The following is a 17373-nucleotide window of genomic DNA, read 5'->3' on the forward strand; positions in this document are numbered from 1 at the left end:
AACATTGAGTCTCCATTGTAAAATGGAGAGCAGCATGACTTTATTGACTGCTTGTGCTAGTGTGTGCCTGAATTATCGCTGTTTGTACGTTAGGTGGCAGTGACGCATCATTATCTACACAAGCAGCGGGACAGATCTCACAAATGTGAACGTCTTCAAATTAATATCTGGCTGAGATTGCCAGTCAAAAGAGAACATTATTGTGTTTGTAAAGGTAGCATTTTAAATGCAAATGTTCATTCTTAATTGTCCAGGTGAGTGCTCATCCAACTAGAGTATTAGTAATTTCAGTGGAAACTTCTAAGTTGGAGGTCAAGCAAGCTCAATGCTCTGGAAAGAATATGCTTCAAAAGTCAGTCATATGCAAGCATCAGCAAATCTCGTGAGACTCAGTGAGAACCGATGGCCCATTTGGTGTTTTGCTTTTATGTGACCCGAAAGAAAACATAAATCCTCGACTAGATTACCATTTCTTTAGACGTTTATACGTAATATCACAAACCTGATTATTAGATTTTATTTTATCTTTTTTTTTTTTTGGGGTGAAAACTCTATAGGAAAAGTGTGATGGTAATCATCGACTGAAATCAATGCTGCTTAGTACAATATGAGGAATGCAAATTAATTTATACATGATGTTCACTTAGCATTTAACATGAAAATATCTTCAAATGGGGAGTAGTTGTATCTTATTTTAGTTGTATAGTTTTATTATACAGTGCTTAATTTTTATATTTGTATGACAGGTAGGAATGTAATTTTTTTTTTTTTTTTTTTTTTTTAATAAATACAAAAAAAATACCCATGTGACAGATTGGGCCTGGGACAGATTTTGTCACTCATTAATTCTAGTGCACGTTATGGGAGATCCTCACTTGGGTGCCATCTGCATTTGAAGAAAGCACAACAGAGCCAGGCAAAGTATGTCCAGCTTATATAAGAGAAGGAGTGAAATAAATGAGCTTTACTGACGAGAGCCACTGTTGACTTTGCAATGTTCCCGTTGAATCAAAGAAACCCCGCGAGGAAGTCTTCATTTATCTCCGGTGGCAGGGTTTGTGGACCCCCTTCACAAGAACTGTCCCGCATTTGCATACACGTGCACGCGCAGGTTTTTATGCTAATCAGGAGCCCGCGCGCGTGGTCGCAGCCGGGAGCCATTTTCACCATTCAAGCGGAGTCGCGCAAGGCGGGTAGGATGTGTTAGCGAGCTCGGCGGCGTGTGTGAATGTGTTTGTGCGGAAACTCCGTCTGTCGGGAAATGGTTTTACCTTTACCTTGAAAATACAATTGAAAACAAAACCCCCCCAAAAGGCACCCGGAGTGAGACGCGCGCCCGCCGAGAGAGAGCATGGCTCCTCCGCAACAAAAGAAAAGTCACTGGTTGAAAGTTTAAGGAGCTCCACGTTTTGAACTCCTCTCTTGGAAATCTTGAACGGAAACCGAGGAGCGATGCACTTCGTTCAGTTGGAGTTTCTGCTTGTGTTCTGCTGGTGGAAGCTGGCTCCTCTGGTGTCCAGTTTCGCGGTTCACCTCAGCGAGGATGCCCGGCCGGGGACGGTGCTGGCCGGCGTGGAGCAGCGCGCGCGGTGCGCCCTGGATCAGGTGCTCGCTCCCGGAGCCACCGAGCGCTTCCTGGACACCGACCCCGCGACGGGAACCGTGTTTCTTTCCGACTCGATAAAGTGCGCCTCGCTCCGCTCCAACCCGTTTACACTGTACACCGTTTCGGACTGCGTGGACTCCGTGAGTTCCGGCTACCGGCACCTCATCACCAGCCGCTATGACGTCCACGTCCACGGGAAAAACTGCTCCAAGAAGCCCAGAAGGAAAGCAGAGTGGGATATGGAGGTGCTCAGTTTGTTTGTTAAGCCCGCACAGTGCCACCAAGCAGGCTTTGCTTTATTTCCAGTGAGGGGGCTGCTACCTGGGGTGCCCACCCGCTGCCGGGTCACCAGCCGAGGTCACTTCTACTTCTCGGAGGGGGACTTGTTTGTGTCCGAGACTCTGTGCTGGGGCCAAGACGCGCTCCTGGAGCTGGACCTGCTCTGCGATGTCTTGGTCGGAGACGGATCCGCACGAGTGGATCCTATCTTCGTCCACTGGCGTGTTGGACAGGGCCCCTTTCTTCAGGACCGCATTAAGAAGCTGCTAGACAAGGCAGCTCGCTCCAACTCTGGGATTGTGGGCAGGAGTAGGAGAAGCATCAACAGCAGCCCTCAGTTTCAGCCTCCAATGTACCAGGTGTCGGTGGCAGAGAACAAGGCGACTGGGACTTCTGTTGTTGTTTTGAAAGCAGTGGACGCAGACGAGGGCGAAGCGGGCAGGCTGGAGTATTTTATCGAGGCTCTCTTTGACAGCCGCTCCAATAACCTTTTTGCCGTGGATCCGGCCAGCGGCACCGTGTCCACAGTGGAGGTGCTGGACCGCGAGACGAAAGAAACCCACGTGTTCCGCGTGACCGCCGTGGACCATGGAACACCTCGGCGCACGGCCATGGCCACGCTCACCATCACAATCAGCGACGCCAACGACCACGATCCTGTTTTCGAGCAGGAGGACTATAAAGAAAGCATCAGGGAGAATCTAGAGATCGGCTATGAGGTGTTGACAGTGAGGGCCACAGATGGCGATGCGCCAGTTAACGGTAACATCCTTTATCAAATCCTCAATAGTAACGGCTCAAATGATGTCTTTGAGATTGACTCCAGGTCTGGTGTTATCCGCACAAAAGGTCTTGTAGATAGGGAGGCGGTGGATGCGTACGTGTTGTTAGTCCAGGCTAATGACCAAGGTCGTGACCCCGGGCCCCGAAGCACCACAGCTACAGTCTGCATTGTAGTGGAGGATGACAATGACAATGCTCCCCAGTTTAGTGAGAAACGCTACGTGGTCCAGGTGCCTGAGGACTTGGCCCCTAACACTGAGATCCTGCAGGTGACCGCCACAGACCGGGACAGGGGGAGCAATGCCATGGTCCACTTTAGCATCATGAGTGGCAACTCCAGGGGCCAGTTTTATATTGATGCACAGACAGGTAAAATGGACCTGGTGAGCCACTTGGATTACGAGACAAACAAAGAATACACTTTAAGAATCCGAGCTCAAGATGGGGGTCGCCCCCCTCTTTCCAACATCAGCGGCCTGGTTACGGTGCAGGTGCTGGATGTTAATGACAACGCTCCCATTTTTGTCAGCACCCCATTCCAGGCCACCGTGTTGGAGAACGTGCCGGTAGGCTACTCCATCATCCACATCCAAGCCGTGGATGCAGACTCTGGTGAAAACTCCAGGCTGGACTATCGGCTCACTGAAACCATGCCAAACTTCCCCTTCACCATCAACAACAATACGGGCTGGATCGTAGTGGCCGCCGAACTTGACAGGGAGAGCGTCGATTTCTACAACTTTGGAGTGGAGGCCCGAGATCACGGCTATCCTGCCATGTCCTCCTCCGCAAGCATTACCATGAACGTTCTCGACGTCAATGATAACAACCCAGACTTCACCCAGAAGGCGTACTATATGCGACTGAATGAGGATGCGGCCGTGGGGACCAGCGTGGTGACGGTCTCCGCTGTGGACCAAGACATCAACAGCGTGGTGTCGTACCAGATATCCAGCGGAAACACTCGCAACAGGTTCTCCATCACGAGTCAGAGTGGAGGTGGGCTTATCACACTCGCGCTGCCTTTGGACTACAAACTAGAACGTCAGTATGTCCTGACTGTGACGGCAAGTGATGGTACGCTCTTTGACACGGCTAAAGTGTTTGTCAACGTCACCGATGCCAACACACACCGGCCCGTCTTTCAGAGCTCCCATTACACGGTCAACATTAATGAGGACAGGCCGATGGGCACCACGGTTGTCCTTATAAGCGCCACGGATGAAGACACAGGAGAAAACGCTCGCATCACCTATTTTATGGACGACAGCATCCCTCAGTTTGACATCGATCCTGACACAGGGGCCGTCACCACGCAGATGGAGCTGGACTACGAGGACCAGGTGTCCTACACACTCGCCATCACTGCCCGCGACAACGGCATCCCGCAGAAGTCGGACACAACCTACCTGGAGATACTGGTGAACGATGTGAACGACAACTTGCCGCGCTTCATCAGGGACAGCTACTTGGGCTCTGTGTTGGAGGACGTGCCCGTCTTCACTAGCGTGGTCCAGGTTTCTGCCACTGATCGAGACTCTGGCCTCAATGGCCGCGTCTTCTACACATTCCAGGGTGGCGAGGATGGTGATGGAGACTTCATAATTGAATCCACCTCTGGTATTGTTCGCACGCTGCGTAGATTAGATCGAGAAAATGTGCCTGTTTATAGCCTGCAGGCCTTTGGTGTAGATAAAGGTATTCCAGCGTTGAAAATGCCAATAAACATCCAAGTGACTATTCTTGACGTGAATGACAACCCTCCTGTGTTCGAGAAAGATGAGTTTGACATTATGGTAGACGAAAACACCCCCATTGGCCTTGTGGTTGCGCTTATAATAGCAACAGACCCAGATGAAGGCAGTAATGCACAGATTATGTACCAGATAGTGGAAGGAAACATCCCAGAGATGTTCCAGCTGGATATCTTCTCAGGAGAACTGACATCACTAATAGACCTGGACTATGAGATGAGGTCTGAGTACATCATAGTGGTCCAGGCCACCTCCGCCCCTCTGGTCAGCCGCGCCACAGTCCACATCAAACTCGTTGACAAGAACGACAACGTGCCTGTGCTCAAAAACTTCCAGATCATCTTCAACAATTATGTAACAGACAAATCCAACAGCTTCCCGGCCGGTGTGATTGGTCGCATCCCAGCCCATGACCCGGACGTGTCGGACCAGCTCCACTACAGCTTTGAGGTGGGCAATGAGTTGAACCTTGTGCTGCTGAACCAAACGACAGGCGAGATCCAGCTGAGCCAGGCCCTGGATAACAACCGTCCCCTGGAGGCCTCCATGAGAATCTCCGTGTCAGGTAAGATAATGACATAGCGCACACTCACACAGATGTGTTTTTGCTCCATTTCCATTTTCAATTCACTTGACTAGATAATGGAATTGAGCAACAGCTTTAGTATGACTTCCTGTGCTTACAGAGTGATTTTCAATGCAATAGAAATATTCATGAGGGAGGATTAGCATTCTCTGCAGGACATGTTGAAAACAAAACATTCAAGCATTCAATTCAGTCTTGGATTTAAATTGTTTGATGTGTGGCAGATTCTGTAATTACTTGGACCCTCATTAAGGAACTGACTTATTAATACCTTGATTTGTAGCCATCTATTGTGGAGATTTAAATAGGTGCCAGACTGAGCTTGTCTGTATCCTGCGGGATCCACACTTCTGTGGATAGACTGATGCTGAGCCATAATTGTCCATTATACACCCCCCCACCCAAATACAAAGAAAAATCCTAATTCAATTATGATCTGTTTCTGGAGCTTATTTAGAGTGGCAGCTGAGAGTTTGTCCTTTTAACGGTTTTGCTTTTGAACTCATTCAACGGAAGAGGTTAAAAGCAACTGTTTTCTCAGCGAGAAAGTGTTGATGACAGACAACAATGCATTTAAAGACAGCAGCTAAACATCACATTGACTTGATAGTTTTGACTCATAAAGCTTCAATTCTGCAGGCAATCACAAATTAGATTTTTCCTCACTCCGAAAATGTGAGCGAACGTGAATTATATTCACAAGGAGTGGGAGTGCACTGTTCCCCCTTTATGTGCCGCAGTGTGCACTGCTGTAAATCTGCCTTCTCTTTGACCTTGGCAGAAGCTAAGAGAAAACACAACTCAACGGGGAGCTCAATTAAGAAATTGGTTGGACATGAAGGTTAAATATGAATGTGGATGTGGATTAAATATGATGGGCATCTTGGGGATTTGTCTGAGCTGGCTAAATGGTTTGGTGATTGACAGTACAGTTACTACAGTATCAGTATCAGTGTAGTGTCGATACACAAGCGTCAAATATTGTTTTTATGGCTGTCTTAGGTCTAAGTCCGCACATGTAATGACACTTTTGTGTTTTTAATTTAAATGATTTGATTTTAATGTGATGATATAAGTCTTGGCAGCATGGTGACCTAGCGGTGCGCACAACTCTGGCTCACGGTTTGAGGTTTGGGGTTTTAGTTTCATTTAGACTTCAAATTGTCCGTATGTGTAAGTGCCCTGGTGACCAGTCAATATTAAATTGTCACTTTCCACTCCAGGATCTGCAATTCCCACACGACTGAACACTATATGGTTTGCGTGGTGGTTAGACGTATTTTGCGTCTCTGGAGAACAATAGTGAGCAGTCGATTGACAAGCTGGTTCTCAACGTCATAGCGGACTGTGGTCGGGAGGCGACAGCTGGGACTCCAGCAAAGACCATTTAGAGTCCGTGTCGCCGCACGGGTCCTGCACCTGATGGAGTATATGTATAAGTGTCGGCACCCCTGCTAAAGGCAGAGGGGGGTGAGGTACGAACTGGGAGCTTGATTAAAGAGGCAACAAACAAAGAAGCAAGAAGGGAAAGTCTGTCCAGCTGCTGCAGGATGAGGGGATGTGGTCGCACTATGAGCTCCTCTTTTAGATGCTACTGACCCCAATTTACAACTGATTCCCCCTCCAGGGACCTCCCAAGTCTTTCCCATTATCTTCCTCTTCATGCTGTAGTTTCAGAGGCCCCTTATGATCGAAGATTTGTGATGGGCTCTTTTGTTTGTAGTTGGACTGTGATTAACAGCGCTTCTGAGCACTGCTCTCCAGCAGTGAAATGGTTTCAATGAAGCTGCACTTGGCTAATAAGCCTTTAAAGTCAACTTTGAGTCGACACCAGCTTCTCGTCAACAATTTTTCTGCTATTTGATCTGCTTTGAAAGGTTTGTCTTTTCATCACTTTAACCGAACGGTAAAAGGTCTTCAACATGCGGTAGGATTGATATGCAAACTAGCTATTCCCTTTGCAGTCTCATCTAAATAAAATGCCCCAAGGGATGAGGATGTACCATATTTAAAGTCAAATCCAGGTTTTTTTTCATTTTCTAAAACTCTGTAAAAAAAAAAAAAAAAAATTCATAAAACGCAAGCTTCAATTGAGACACTGGCAAGCCCAGGTCAAAGACACGCTCACTTACATCATCAATAATTTCAATTACATCACTTTTTAAAGGCTGTAATACATTAACAAGGTCTCAAATAATCCCAACCCCCTCCAAAGTAATCGACCTATATTGAAACATAAATTAGCCATTAGAGGGAACTGAGTAGACTGGATTGGAAAGGCTTTAATCATTTGTTTACAAAAAGACACGGACTACACTTGATCATCTAGGGCAGCAGCTATCATATTTTTGTATTCGAGTATCCTACTAAAATGTTATCAAGTAATCGACTATTCGGATAAATTATATTTTGGCTTGGTTAAAGACCAATTACGAATACACAGGAAAAAATAAGCCATTTCACTCAAAAATGAACAACCAATACTTTTTCTTTTTTAAATAATCAATACTTTTTTTTTCTTAAATTAACATTGAGCAGGAAACTACTTTCTTGTCGAGAAATATTTTCAGTGAGCAAGAAAACACCAATAAATTTCAGTTTCATCTTAGCATTTTGTTCTACTTAGCATTCTCAGCATTTCTTGTAAGTATAAAAAAAACACAAACCGCCCTAATTTAAAAAATGGCACTAATTAAAAAAAGGCATCAGGAGCCTTTTTTATTTTATTTATTTATTTATTTATTTTTAACCTACAGTACTTGACTCAAAATGTTGCCACTTGCAGATAGGTACGATGTAAGTACACTGGCCATAATATACAATTACAGTGTGTGCGACGATAATGTGAGGTAACCTATTCAGGGTGCTTGTTAACTTGTTAAGCACTGTGAGATTTGTCTCAGCTTGCCAATTAACTCTTTCCTGCCATTAAAGGGAAGCTACTGTATATGCAAATGGTATTGTAACATCCCGGGAAGTGGTCAACGAGGAAGGGAGTCGCCAATGCACTTTCCGTCATTTTATTGAACTTGCGGAAACACAAGAACATCACAGACTTACGAGCAAACTCAGTCAAGAGGGCTGACAGTGAATAAGTTAAATAAGCGTGTCCCAGAGGCAGAGAGAATTCTTCGGGCATTTTTTGTATTCCAAGTACTTGAAACATTCAAGTATTCGTTGCAGGCCTACGCTCGTCAGGTCTTTATGATTTAATAGGCACGAACAACCTCAGAAAAACAAACAAGACGGAAACAGTAATGGGATCATTGTCTATGTCATAAACACAAATAGCTTTTTTGCTGTGAGCTGACATAAATTAGTGATCAGCGTATAATTAAGTGAGCCAGTTATGCTGTCAGATTTACGGCAGCAGTGTGCGGGTGTTGAGCCTTGCCCCATGTAGACTGCAAGACAGTTGGATGTCAAATAAATCCACTGATTTTCTTCTGCGTTTGGATACGCGGTGAAGACAAATTCTGATCACAGCATAGGCCGAGAGGCTTCTTGTCATCCGTGGGATTCAATTTGCCTTTGCATCTCTTTCCCGGGTTGTGTCAGATCAGTGTTGACATACTCAAGGCTGATCAACTCTTCCCAGGCATGCGTGAGCCTGCATTAATTGGTGTTTTTATTAGAAACCAAATTTTGTTCTCTTTTGTCTTTTCATTGCATCCTTAAGCCCTGCTAATGTAAGATAAAGCGTGTTCGTGATGTGTCTGTGTAGTGTTTCTATGGGTTTTGTACATGTTGCACGGCCTGTTTATGACCCAGTTAGTTGAACCCCCTTTGTTGCAAGAAGATAATTTATACATTAGCTTTAATATGCAACAAGGACACGTTGTCCTTTGTTTTAATCCAATTCCAAACCCAAGGTGGCATATTGTCAGAAATGCCACAGCAGAGATTTGACTAACACGCCCCCCACAGCGAATGAAGGCAGTTCGATTCGGCTCACATCCCGCTGAGCAGGTACTTCACTTACATGGTGGGCACCATTGTTTGTCTCTTTGTGGTCAGTGGTGGACAGCACAGGAGCACTTTCAATTTTCAAGTGTACAGCTCAAGTGGATGTGGATGCGCAAAGGTTACAGGCTACTTTGTTGTCCAGTCCGGCCCAGTTTAGTACTCTTGCACAATCTAATGATATCCAGTCCAAGATGTGTCGTGTGAATTCTGCCTTTACAAAAATGACAACTCCCTTTGATTGCAACTGTCAGCGAAGTATTAATTTGACGGTATATTTATCATTAGGCTTTACACGATCAGGATTTTTGGGGCCAATCAGCGAGTTTAAAAACCCGATAACCGATCCGATCACAAGATGGAGGAATGTGTCCATTTAGATTACCTGTTCATTTACTGTATATACTTGTACAATAAATAATGTATTTTTTTTCCCTCTATTTATGCCAGTGAGGCATAGTGACAGGCAGAACAAATGAATGAAATGAATGAATGAATGAATGGTAAATACAGTAATTAATGTATCCACTTTTTGTTTGTTGGTGTGCTGTGAGATTTTTCAATTGTAAAATATGTTCCTTGGAAATCACTGCTCTAGTCAGATCGTGTATTCTAATCTGTCAGGTCAAACCAACATTACATGACAGAAATAATGGGTGCTAACTTACTGTAATTAAATTACTTTATTTTTAATTAAATGACTTAACCCACACCAAAACTTTAGAGCATGATTCGACAGAACGGCGGCATGTTTACGTCCACCCGTTCGTGCTACCACTAGCTTGCTAGGCTACATAACGTTTTGTTGCCTGCTTGCGAGCCGTATCGTATTAAAAGTACGTGAACATACCTCAAGCAAGCCTTAAACGAACGTCCTCTCCTGTCCTGAGCACCGGTGACAATTCACGTTTTTCCCCATTTTATCCTAATAATATAGTCGCCGCGATCCACTCTTGTTGTCCTTGCCACGGTAACGAGTGTATCCGGTCGCATTTGAGTTGACAAGATTAAGCCCAATGATCGTAAAAAACGGGATGCGGTGGTATCGGAATACAATATTTTATTGCAGTAGTCTGACATAGTGCAATCTTGAAAGACCAAATTTGTCTTGTAGTCTGATCCAGGCATTACGTGTTGTCTGTCTCAGACGTGTTGTCTGTTCCACACCGCTGATGCTTTATTGGCCGTCATATATTTATAGGACTACGCCAAAGGGCACGTGACAAGGCTAAAAGTAAACTAGCTTTTGGATTCAAATATACTGTGCACGATGACGACGCGGGGTAAATGTCTTTTGCGGAGCCGATCAATGACGTTATTGATCGGATCTGCGAATTATGACATTAAAGCCGATCAGCATAAAATGCTAATTATCGGCCGATACCGATAAGGCCGATAAAATCGGTGTAAAGTCTATTTATCATTGTGATTAGACTCTAGTGATGTAGAAATACACTGCATCAATCAGCTAAACGTTGTGATCAAAGTACAAGAAAAGACTCTCCGTGCAAACTACACCCACAATAATACACATACTGTCAACATCTCTGGTAGTCTCTGACAGTATCAATCAAAACGGATCATTATTATTATCTCTGATGTAGTTTTTGGAATGGATCTCATGATAATGAGCAGATGTATCTAATGTTGTGAACAGGGTACACCTGCGCCATTAGTAACCCATCTATATTAACAAAAGACAACTTCACTTTAGCATCACTGCAAATTGCTGTTCCAAGATTAGATAATAAATTAGGGATTTAGGGTCTGTTGGAGTCACTGAGGTTGTTGTGGTTCACTTGCCGGATTTATGTGCAGGCAGCGTGGGTTCAGTCCCCACACATGGTGTGAATGTGACAGTATTCATTTTTCAGTTATTTCTGCTGAGGTCCCTCTTGTTGTAATATTGCACAGAATATTAATTACAAGAATGTTTTCTTAATTTTACGACTTTATCATAATAAGATTACCCCCTTTTCCTTTTTACATATCCCCGCATTATTACACTGAGATTACACTACTTTGTATGTGCTAAAAGGATGTAAATGCCAATTAAATGGTGTTTTCCTGGAAAGCCTTTACCTGTGAACACTTCTGGTGACATTGGTATTACAGAGATGTACCGAACATGCTCCAGCAGGTGTTTAGTTTAGCGAAGACTGTGAGAGTTTAAATATTTAGATGCTCCATTTCCTGTCTTGTAGGAACAAGACGTGGTTATCCTTGTGTAAGATAATGCTGCGTGTCTTGAATTTCAATGGAACATTCTGTGCTTGGCAGTAGTGTCGTTTCATTATAATCCATCCAAACTTTTAAAATGTCTGTGACTCTGAAACCTTTGTCATGGTTGATCGCTTCAACACTGGTGAAACACGAATTTATCCAGCTGCTTAAATTATATTGTATTACTGGTATGTGTATGGGCTGTATGTGTGTGTGTGTGTGTGTGTGTGTGTGTGTGTGTGTGTGTGTGTGTGTGTGTGTGTGTGTGTGGCCACCAACAGCTGGACTGCTTTCATCACTTGTCCCAATCATATAATTATCTCACTCAAGCAGTACAATGAATTGCTGTCTGTGTGCTCAACTGGTGTAAATATGTGTTGACTTGATGGAGTGTGTGTGCGTGTGTGTATCATGCACATGTTTTGCTTTCACTTGAGTCTACAATGACCAGAGGAAACTGTAAAGCTACTGTTCATGTTTTGCAGTGTTTATGGCACAGGGGGGAGAAATTATCATTATATCCTGTTATTATCTCTCACCATATTAGATTTACAGTATACTGCTATTGATAATGTCATCACCATCTTACACCCTTTACCAGAACGAGAAGGAGGGAAGCGATAAGGGTAGCGGGAGTTAAACAGGCCAAAATCCAGATGGCAGGTGGTGTAGCAGGGCGAGAGACGAGTTGTATCCTAGGTGTGGTTTAACAAAATGCAATAGTATAGAAATACAGTAAGTCGAGATTTCAACATTTCTACAGAGGTAGCCACTATAATTTCCGCAGGTAGGGCATTTTAGAATACTGGAGCTCAAATCCAGATCGCTCTAGAACCTGCTGATGGTACAGTATTGATAGAAATTGACAATATTTATTTCCATGTTTAATTGGTATTTATATTACACTATACTTAATATGTCAAAAGACTGCTTCCACAAGAGTCTCTTCTTATATACTCATACTGTTGGTATCATTATGTTTTGTAGATGGATTTCTTATCAATATTGCGCAATTGCATCGCCATAATATTGATTATGAGTTAAGCCTTGCAAAAATGGAGTCTTTCTTCGTACTTTCCCATCACCTACCACCTGATGGTGTTCTCTTACCCCCGTTTTGTCTACTTGTCACCCCTTTCCCATGTTGCTCCTATGTGGGTCAATATTGCTCTCACCCCTGCAACCTCCACTGTTCCCTCCCATCATTCCAAGCTCCTCCGTTCCGCCCTCTCTGTCTTTCGCGTCTTTTTGATTGTTATGCCCCCCCCCCCACACACCCTCCCGCCTTGCCCCACCATCCCCCAGCTACCCCTCCCTGGTCTGTGAAAGGAAGAATGCCTAAGAGAAATGCTTTGTTAAGCGCCCAGTTGTCATGGTGAACCCAGCAATGCCTGAGAAATTCCTGGTGGGTGGGGATGAGGGGTAAGGTCCCCTTTTGTGGAGCGAAGATGCCGGGGGAGGGGAGGCACATAAAGTTCTAAAGAGTAACTGTCCCCATCTCCCTCTTTAGCAGTGAAGCATGTCAGGTTTTCTTTGGAGCTGCAGTACTCCGGGACACACTGACCTGTCTCGCCGGGTGCAGACATTTTTATAGGGCGTGCGGCGAGGTGGCCGACACCTGACCTCAGATATAAACCATCTCTAGTCTTGTGTTGTTGTTGTTATTGTTTTTTAAATATAGTTTAAACCTGCATGTGGCAAACTTCAGAGGCCTAAAAACACCTGCGACCTCTTTGTTGATAACAGTGCTGCTGTCTTTTGATGCACTCAGTGGGTATCCCATTTCTTGCTACTGTGTTTTTTTTCTCTGTAACATCCGATTGCTTCTCTCCACTTGGCTGCGTTAAGATGACATCAACGGGGAGATAGGAGTTGTTTGGGATTAGGATTGGTGCATCTCCAGGGTGAGGCCTTATTTATCTCAGGGTTGTCCCGCATTGCCCTCATCCTCCTAGCAGACAATGGGGTTGGCCTCTGTCGCTTTGGGGCGGCACCTTTCTGTCTTCTTGTCCTCTTATTTGAGTTTCACAGGGGTCACAATTTACTGTAGTGTACAGTGTAATGGTGACACTTCCTCCCCTCACGAATAACTGATTGCAGACACGCCATAGTACATAATTAGCTTGGGACGGTTCTACTTGCCATTATACAGGTTGCTCCCAAAAACTTTACATAATTTGAAAGATGAATATCTGAGTAACTGCATGTCAAGGCAAAAGAAATTAAGTGGGTTTCATGTTAAAAAAAATAAGACATTTATCAAAATTCCAACAACATATTCAATTGGAGATCAATTTTATAACCGATTTTCTCGAAGCTTTACAAAGCACGACCTTTTTGTGATGTCATGTCCAAATCTGTTTTGCAGTTGGTGTTGGTTGATTTGTAATGCATTTTTACAAAAATGCTCAGTGCACATTCTGATTTCACTGTGTTCGGGCATATTCTAACACACTAAATGCCTTTCAATTGTAAGTGTCATTCTTCAACCTGAAAAAGGTAAAACTTCAAACTAACAAACTTAAATTTAACATAAAAGCCAGTTTTTATGCATCTTGTTAATACAGGAGACTCCATTTCTCATCCATTGTTGTTTTTCTGTAAAACATACCTGATGCTTTCAATAAACCACGGTTTTTGCAGTTTTCCCCACCATACTATTTAGAAGTGGAAGATAATGGGACATTTATCTTAATCAATCAATTTGGGGTTTGACTAGTCCTTGGTCCAACTTGGTAGGAACAGTTGGGGAATGTTCGTTTACCATTCTAGCATGGCTGTAGCCCAGTACACAAAGCAAGGTCCATAAAGGGATGCTTGGATGAGTTTGGTGTGCAAGAACTCCTCTTAACCCCATTCAAACACATTTTTGATGAGCTACTACACAGATTGTGAACCAACAGGCCAAATGTTCTTCTGGATGTATGGACAAAAATTCCTACAGACGCACTCTGGAATGTAGTCGATAATGTTATAGCTGCAAAGTGGGGACTAACTCCCTGTTGTCCCATAACGTTTGAGCATATAGTGTATTTTTCTTCTCCTCTCAGCATGTAGACCTCAATTGAACCGAGCAGGCAGCACAGCAAGCGAATGCTTCCAACATCCCGGATGTGACAGCATCTGATTATTTAACGGACTGTTACCTTCACGCTACATTGCTCCCATTTAACATGGAACCAGATTGAGATTTCACAGTGAGCTGGTATCATATGCTCCAGCTCCAGAGTGTAAACTGTCAACGTTAAACTGTTACACGCGAGGTGTGACTGCGAGCTGCAGTGATCTCTGACATGCGGCAAGGGTCTTGTATTGATAGTGACAGGAGGGCGTCACAGTAGTCAAACAGATGGACCCCCGTGAGCCACTACACTGGTGTGATTGGGATTTCACAGTTTGCTGGCAATGTGTGAGTGGATGCAGGTTGTAGTTTTTACTTTTAGTACTTCTGGAGAGCCATTTTTGGAATCAAACGCAGTTTTGGGCAAGCTACTTAGAAAATGTAGTGAGCTAAGCTACAAGTTATTCGACATTAAAGACCCTCTAATGTGAATTCAGAGATTTGTTTCTAAATATATAATACGTGTTTGAAGGTAATTGCGTAAAAAGTGCAAAGACAATGTACAGAGAGAAACAAAACGAAAAGTTGAAACGAAAGACAAATGTACAAAGAGAACAATGCAGTACTGAATTGTGGTGATATAGCATTAAATGTGATATAGCTCAACTTAATGTTCTTCATACCGCACTTAAAAAACAACAACTGCAGCTCTAACAATGTGCTGTACGTAGTAAAGATAGAAAAAGCACAAAACAATAAATGAAATAATAAAATATCGCTTTTCTCGTCACTAGTGAGATCATGTTGTCTTTTTAAACAGCTAACTTATTCATCCTCCATTGCTTCAAGACCGAGTTAATCAGCGATCAGTTCCGTACAATGGACCAATTGATCACACAACTGATTCATGGATTCTTATGCTATCTCCTCTCCAGGTTGTGGCAAATATTGCAGTTATCGAGTGACAACTGGTTCAAACGAAAGCCCTCTTGCTCGGCCACGTTTCTGCATGCTAATGTCTCGTCACTATTGCGCTGACAGCAGTTTTGTTTGATGTGCAAATGTTCTGATTGCGAGAGGTCACATGCCTTCCGGAGCCGCCACGCTGGAAGCGTGGAGGGGGGGGAACAATTTATGGAATCTTGATGTTTTTGTTTTTGGGGATGCAGCAGGAAAGTGTCGTCAGATTTCACAGTGAGCTGGTAGGCTCCACAAATGAGTTCGAATGGCCAAAAACAGCCTTTGGGCGCTGTCTCCTCAGGATTGAAACCCATGGGTCGACATTGAGCTGCACAAGCTTGTGTCAGTATTGACTCCCCTTTAGCTGTTGTCTTTGTCGTTATCGCTGATCTTTGGCTCTTTTTTTTTTTTTTTTTTTTTTGCTCTCAAACGACATAGGTTTTATTTGTCTGCAGATAAAAACAAAAACAAGCTCAGACACTAATTTGTGCTCTCGCAAACCCTTTTCCCTCTGCACAGAGGGTATGTAGTGTTAATGGAATTTGATTTAACAGCTTTAGCATCACTCAGATAGAGACAACAGCAAATCTGCTGCGTAGGAGTCGGGAACATGCTGTCTGTCTGCTCCCTCTCCGGAGGATAAGAGGTTTTTTCTTTCACCTGAGTTGTTTGTGCGTAGATCAACTTGTGTGGCTGCTGGCCAACATGAACTTCTCTTTGCAAAAGTGTTGTTCTTGGCTCAGTTGTTGACAAATCTTTTCATCATTAGCGCCCATGTTATTTGTAACCCACTTAGCGGAGTTTTGATACTAAAAATGTCTTTCTTGCACCAACCACTTAGCTAAACCATAGTCCTGGAAAACTCTGTTACTGTCTTTTTCTGCTTATTTTACTGAGAAGAAAATTCAAGCACATTGAATTTGCAATGGAAACACTCATCTGTATTACATTTAAAATTTGTACAGTTAAATCCATGTTCTATTATTTGTATCTTGAAATTACATAAGAAAGTGTGTTAAAACAGTCAGGATTTTTCCCCTTAAAACATTTTTTGACAAAGTTCCATGATCAAAATTTTCCATACGCTTTCTCAATACAGTTTGCATTGAGAAAACGTATTACAGACATATCCTATGTTCTTGATGGGGAATGGTTAATCATTCACCTACTGATGACGGCATCAGGAGCAACTGGTGGTTCAGTATCTTGCTCAAGGACACTTTGACATTGTCACAAGGGCTGAGGGTCAAACCCACAACCTGAAGGTTGGGAGACGACCACCCTACTACCTGAGCCGTGCCACCCACTTGTTAATTTTTGAATGTTATAAATCAGTGTTTTCCAACCTTAATGGAGCCAAGGCCCCTATTTTACATTAGAATAAAATAAATGAACGTGACTAAAGTATGAATACTAAAATAACGATGATCTTGTCTCAATTAACACAAATCGACTTACTCAGTGGGAACTCTGGGCCAGTTTAGTTGAACACAAAGCTATTATTCTGTTGTATAAATAGCAACAGGTGACTACATAGGTTTATTGTATTGTCTATTGGAAGAGCATCTAATTATTCAGCCTGTCACTATTTACGTTAATGGCATAGATAGATGAACAAAGATATATTTGTAATGACGAGATCATTTTCAGGCAAATCCAGTATAATTTAATAAAATTCCAACAGCACCCCTTATTATCTCTCACAGCACAATAGTGTGCCATGGCACCCTGAGTAAAAGTCACTGCATATAGATAATGGTAGAAGTAACCAGCATCTTTAAGAATCGCACGCAAGTTTGCATTTCCTCGAAATGTAAATAATTTCCAAAATGTAAAAAACTATGAAAATGTTGACTATATTTCATTAATATCTCTTAACAGAACTTTTTAAAGTCCTTTGTCACTTCATGTCCAGCTGCAAGATAAGCAATTAATCAATTTAGAAATATGATTTAACTCAGAATATGGCCAGGGTAATGTTTAGGATTTACTGTAGCTAATCTCAAGCCAATACAAAATCACCACTAAACCCTTTAATACCTTAGCATTAAATTACTTCGTGGCCACCTGAACATGTCTTTTAACGGTTAAAAGTGATAAAGGGCTGTGGGTGGAGACTTTTCCTGCTTGCTGATAGTGCTTTCTCTTAGAAGCAGTT

The 17373-nt window shown here is 43.2% G+C and overlaps 1 protein-coding gene across 1 annotated transcript in view; it reads left to right on the forward strand.

The window, feature by feature from the left end:
* Window positions 1-1189: 1189 nt before the first annotated feature.
* The window catches only part of celsr2 (cadherin, EGF LAG seven-pass G-type receptor 2), a 66164-nt gene continuing 49980 nt past the window's right edge, over window positions 1190-17373 (forward strand). The window contains exon 1 of the mRNA XM_061688487.1: window positions 1190-4987. Within this exon, the coding sequence (XP_061544471.1) occupies window positions 1453-4987 (3535 nt within the window). The 5' untranslated portion in view covers window positions 1190-1452. The remainder of the gene's footprint in view (window positions 4988-17373) is intronic.

This window comes from Phycodurus eques, chromosome 10 (assembly GCF_024500275.1).
Source record: "Phycodurus eques isolate BA_2022a chromosome 10, UOR_Pequ_1.1, whole genome shotgun sequence".
Classification (NCBI taxonomy): Eukaryota; Metazoa; Chordata; class Actinopteri; order Syngnathiformes; family Syngnathidae; genus Phycodurus; species Phycodurus eques.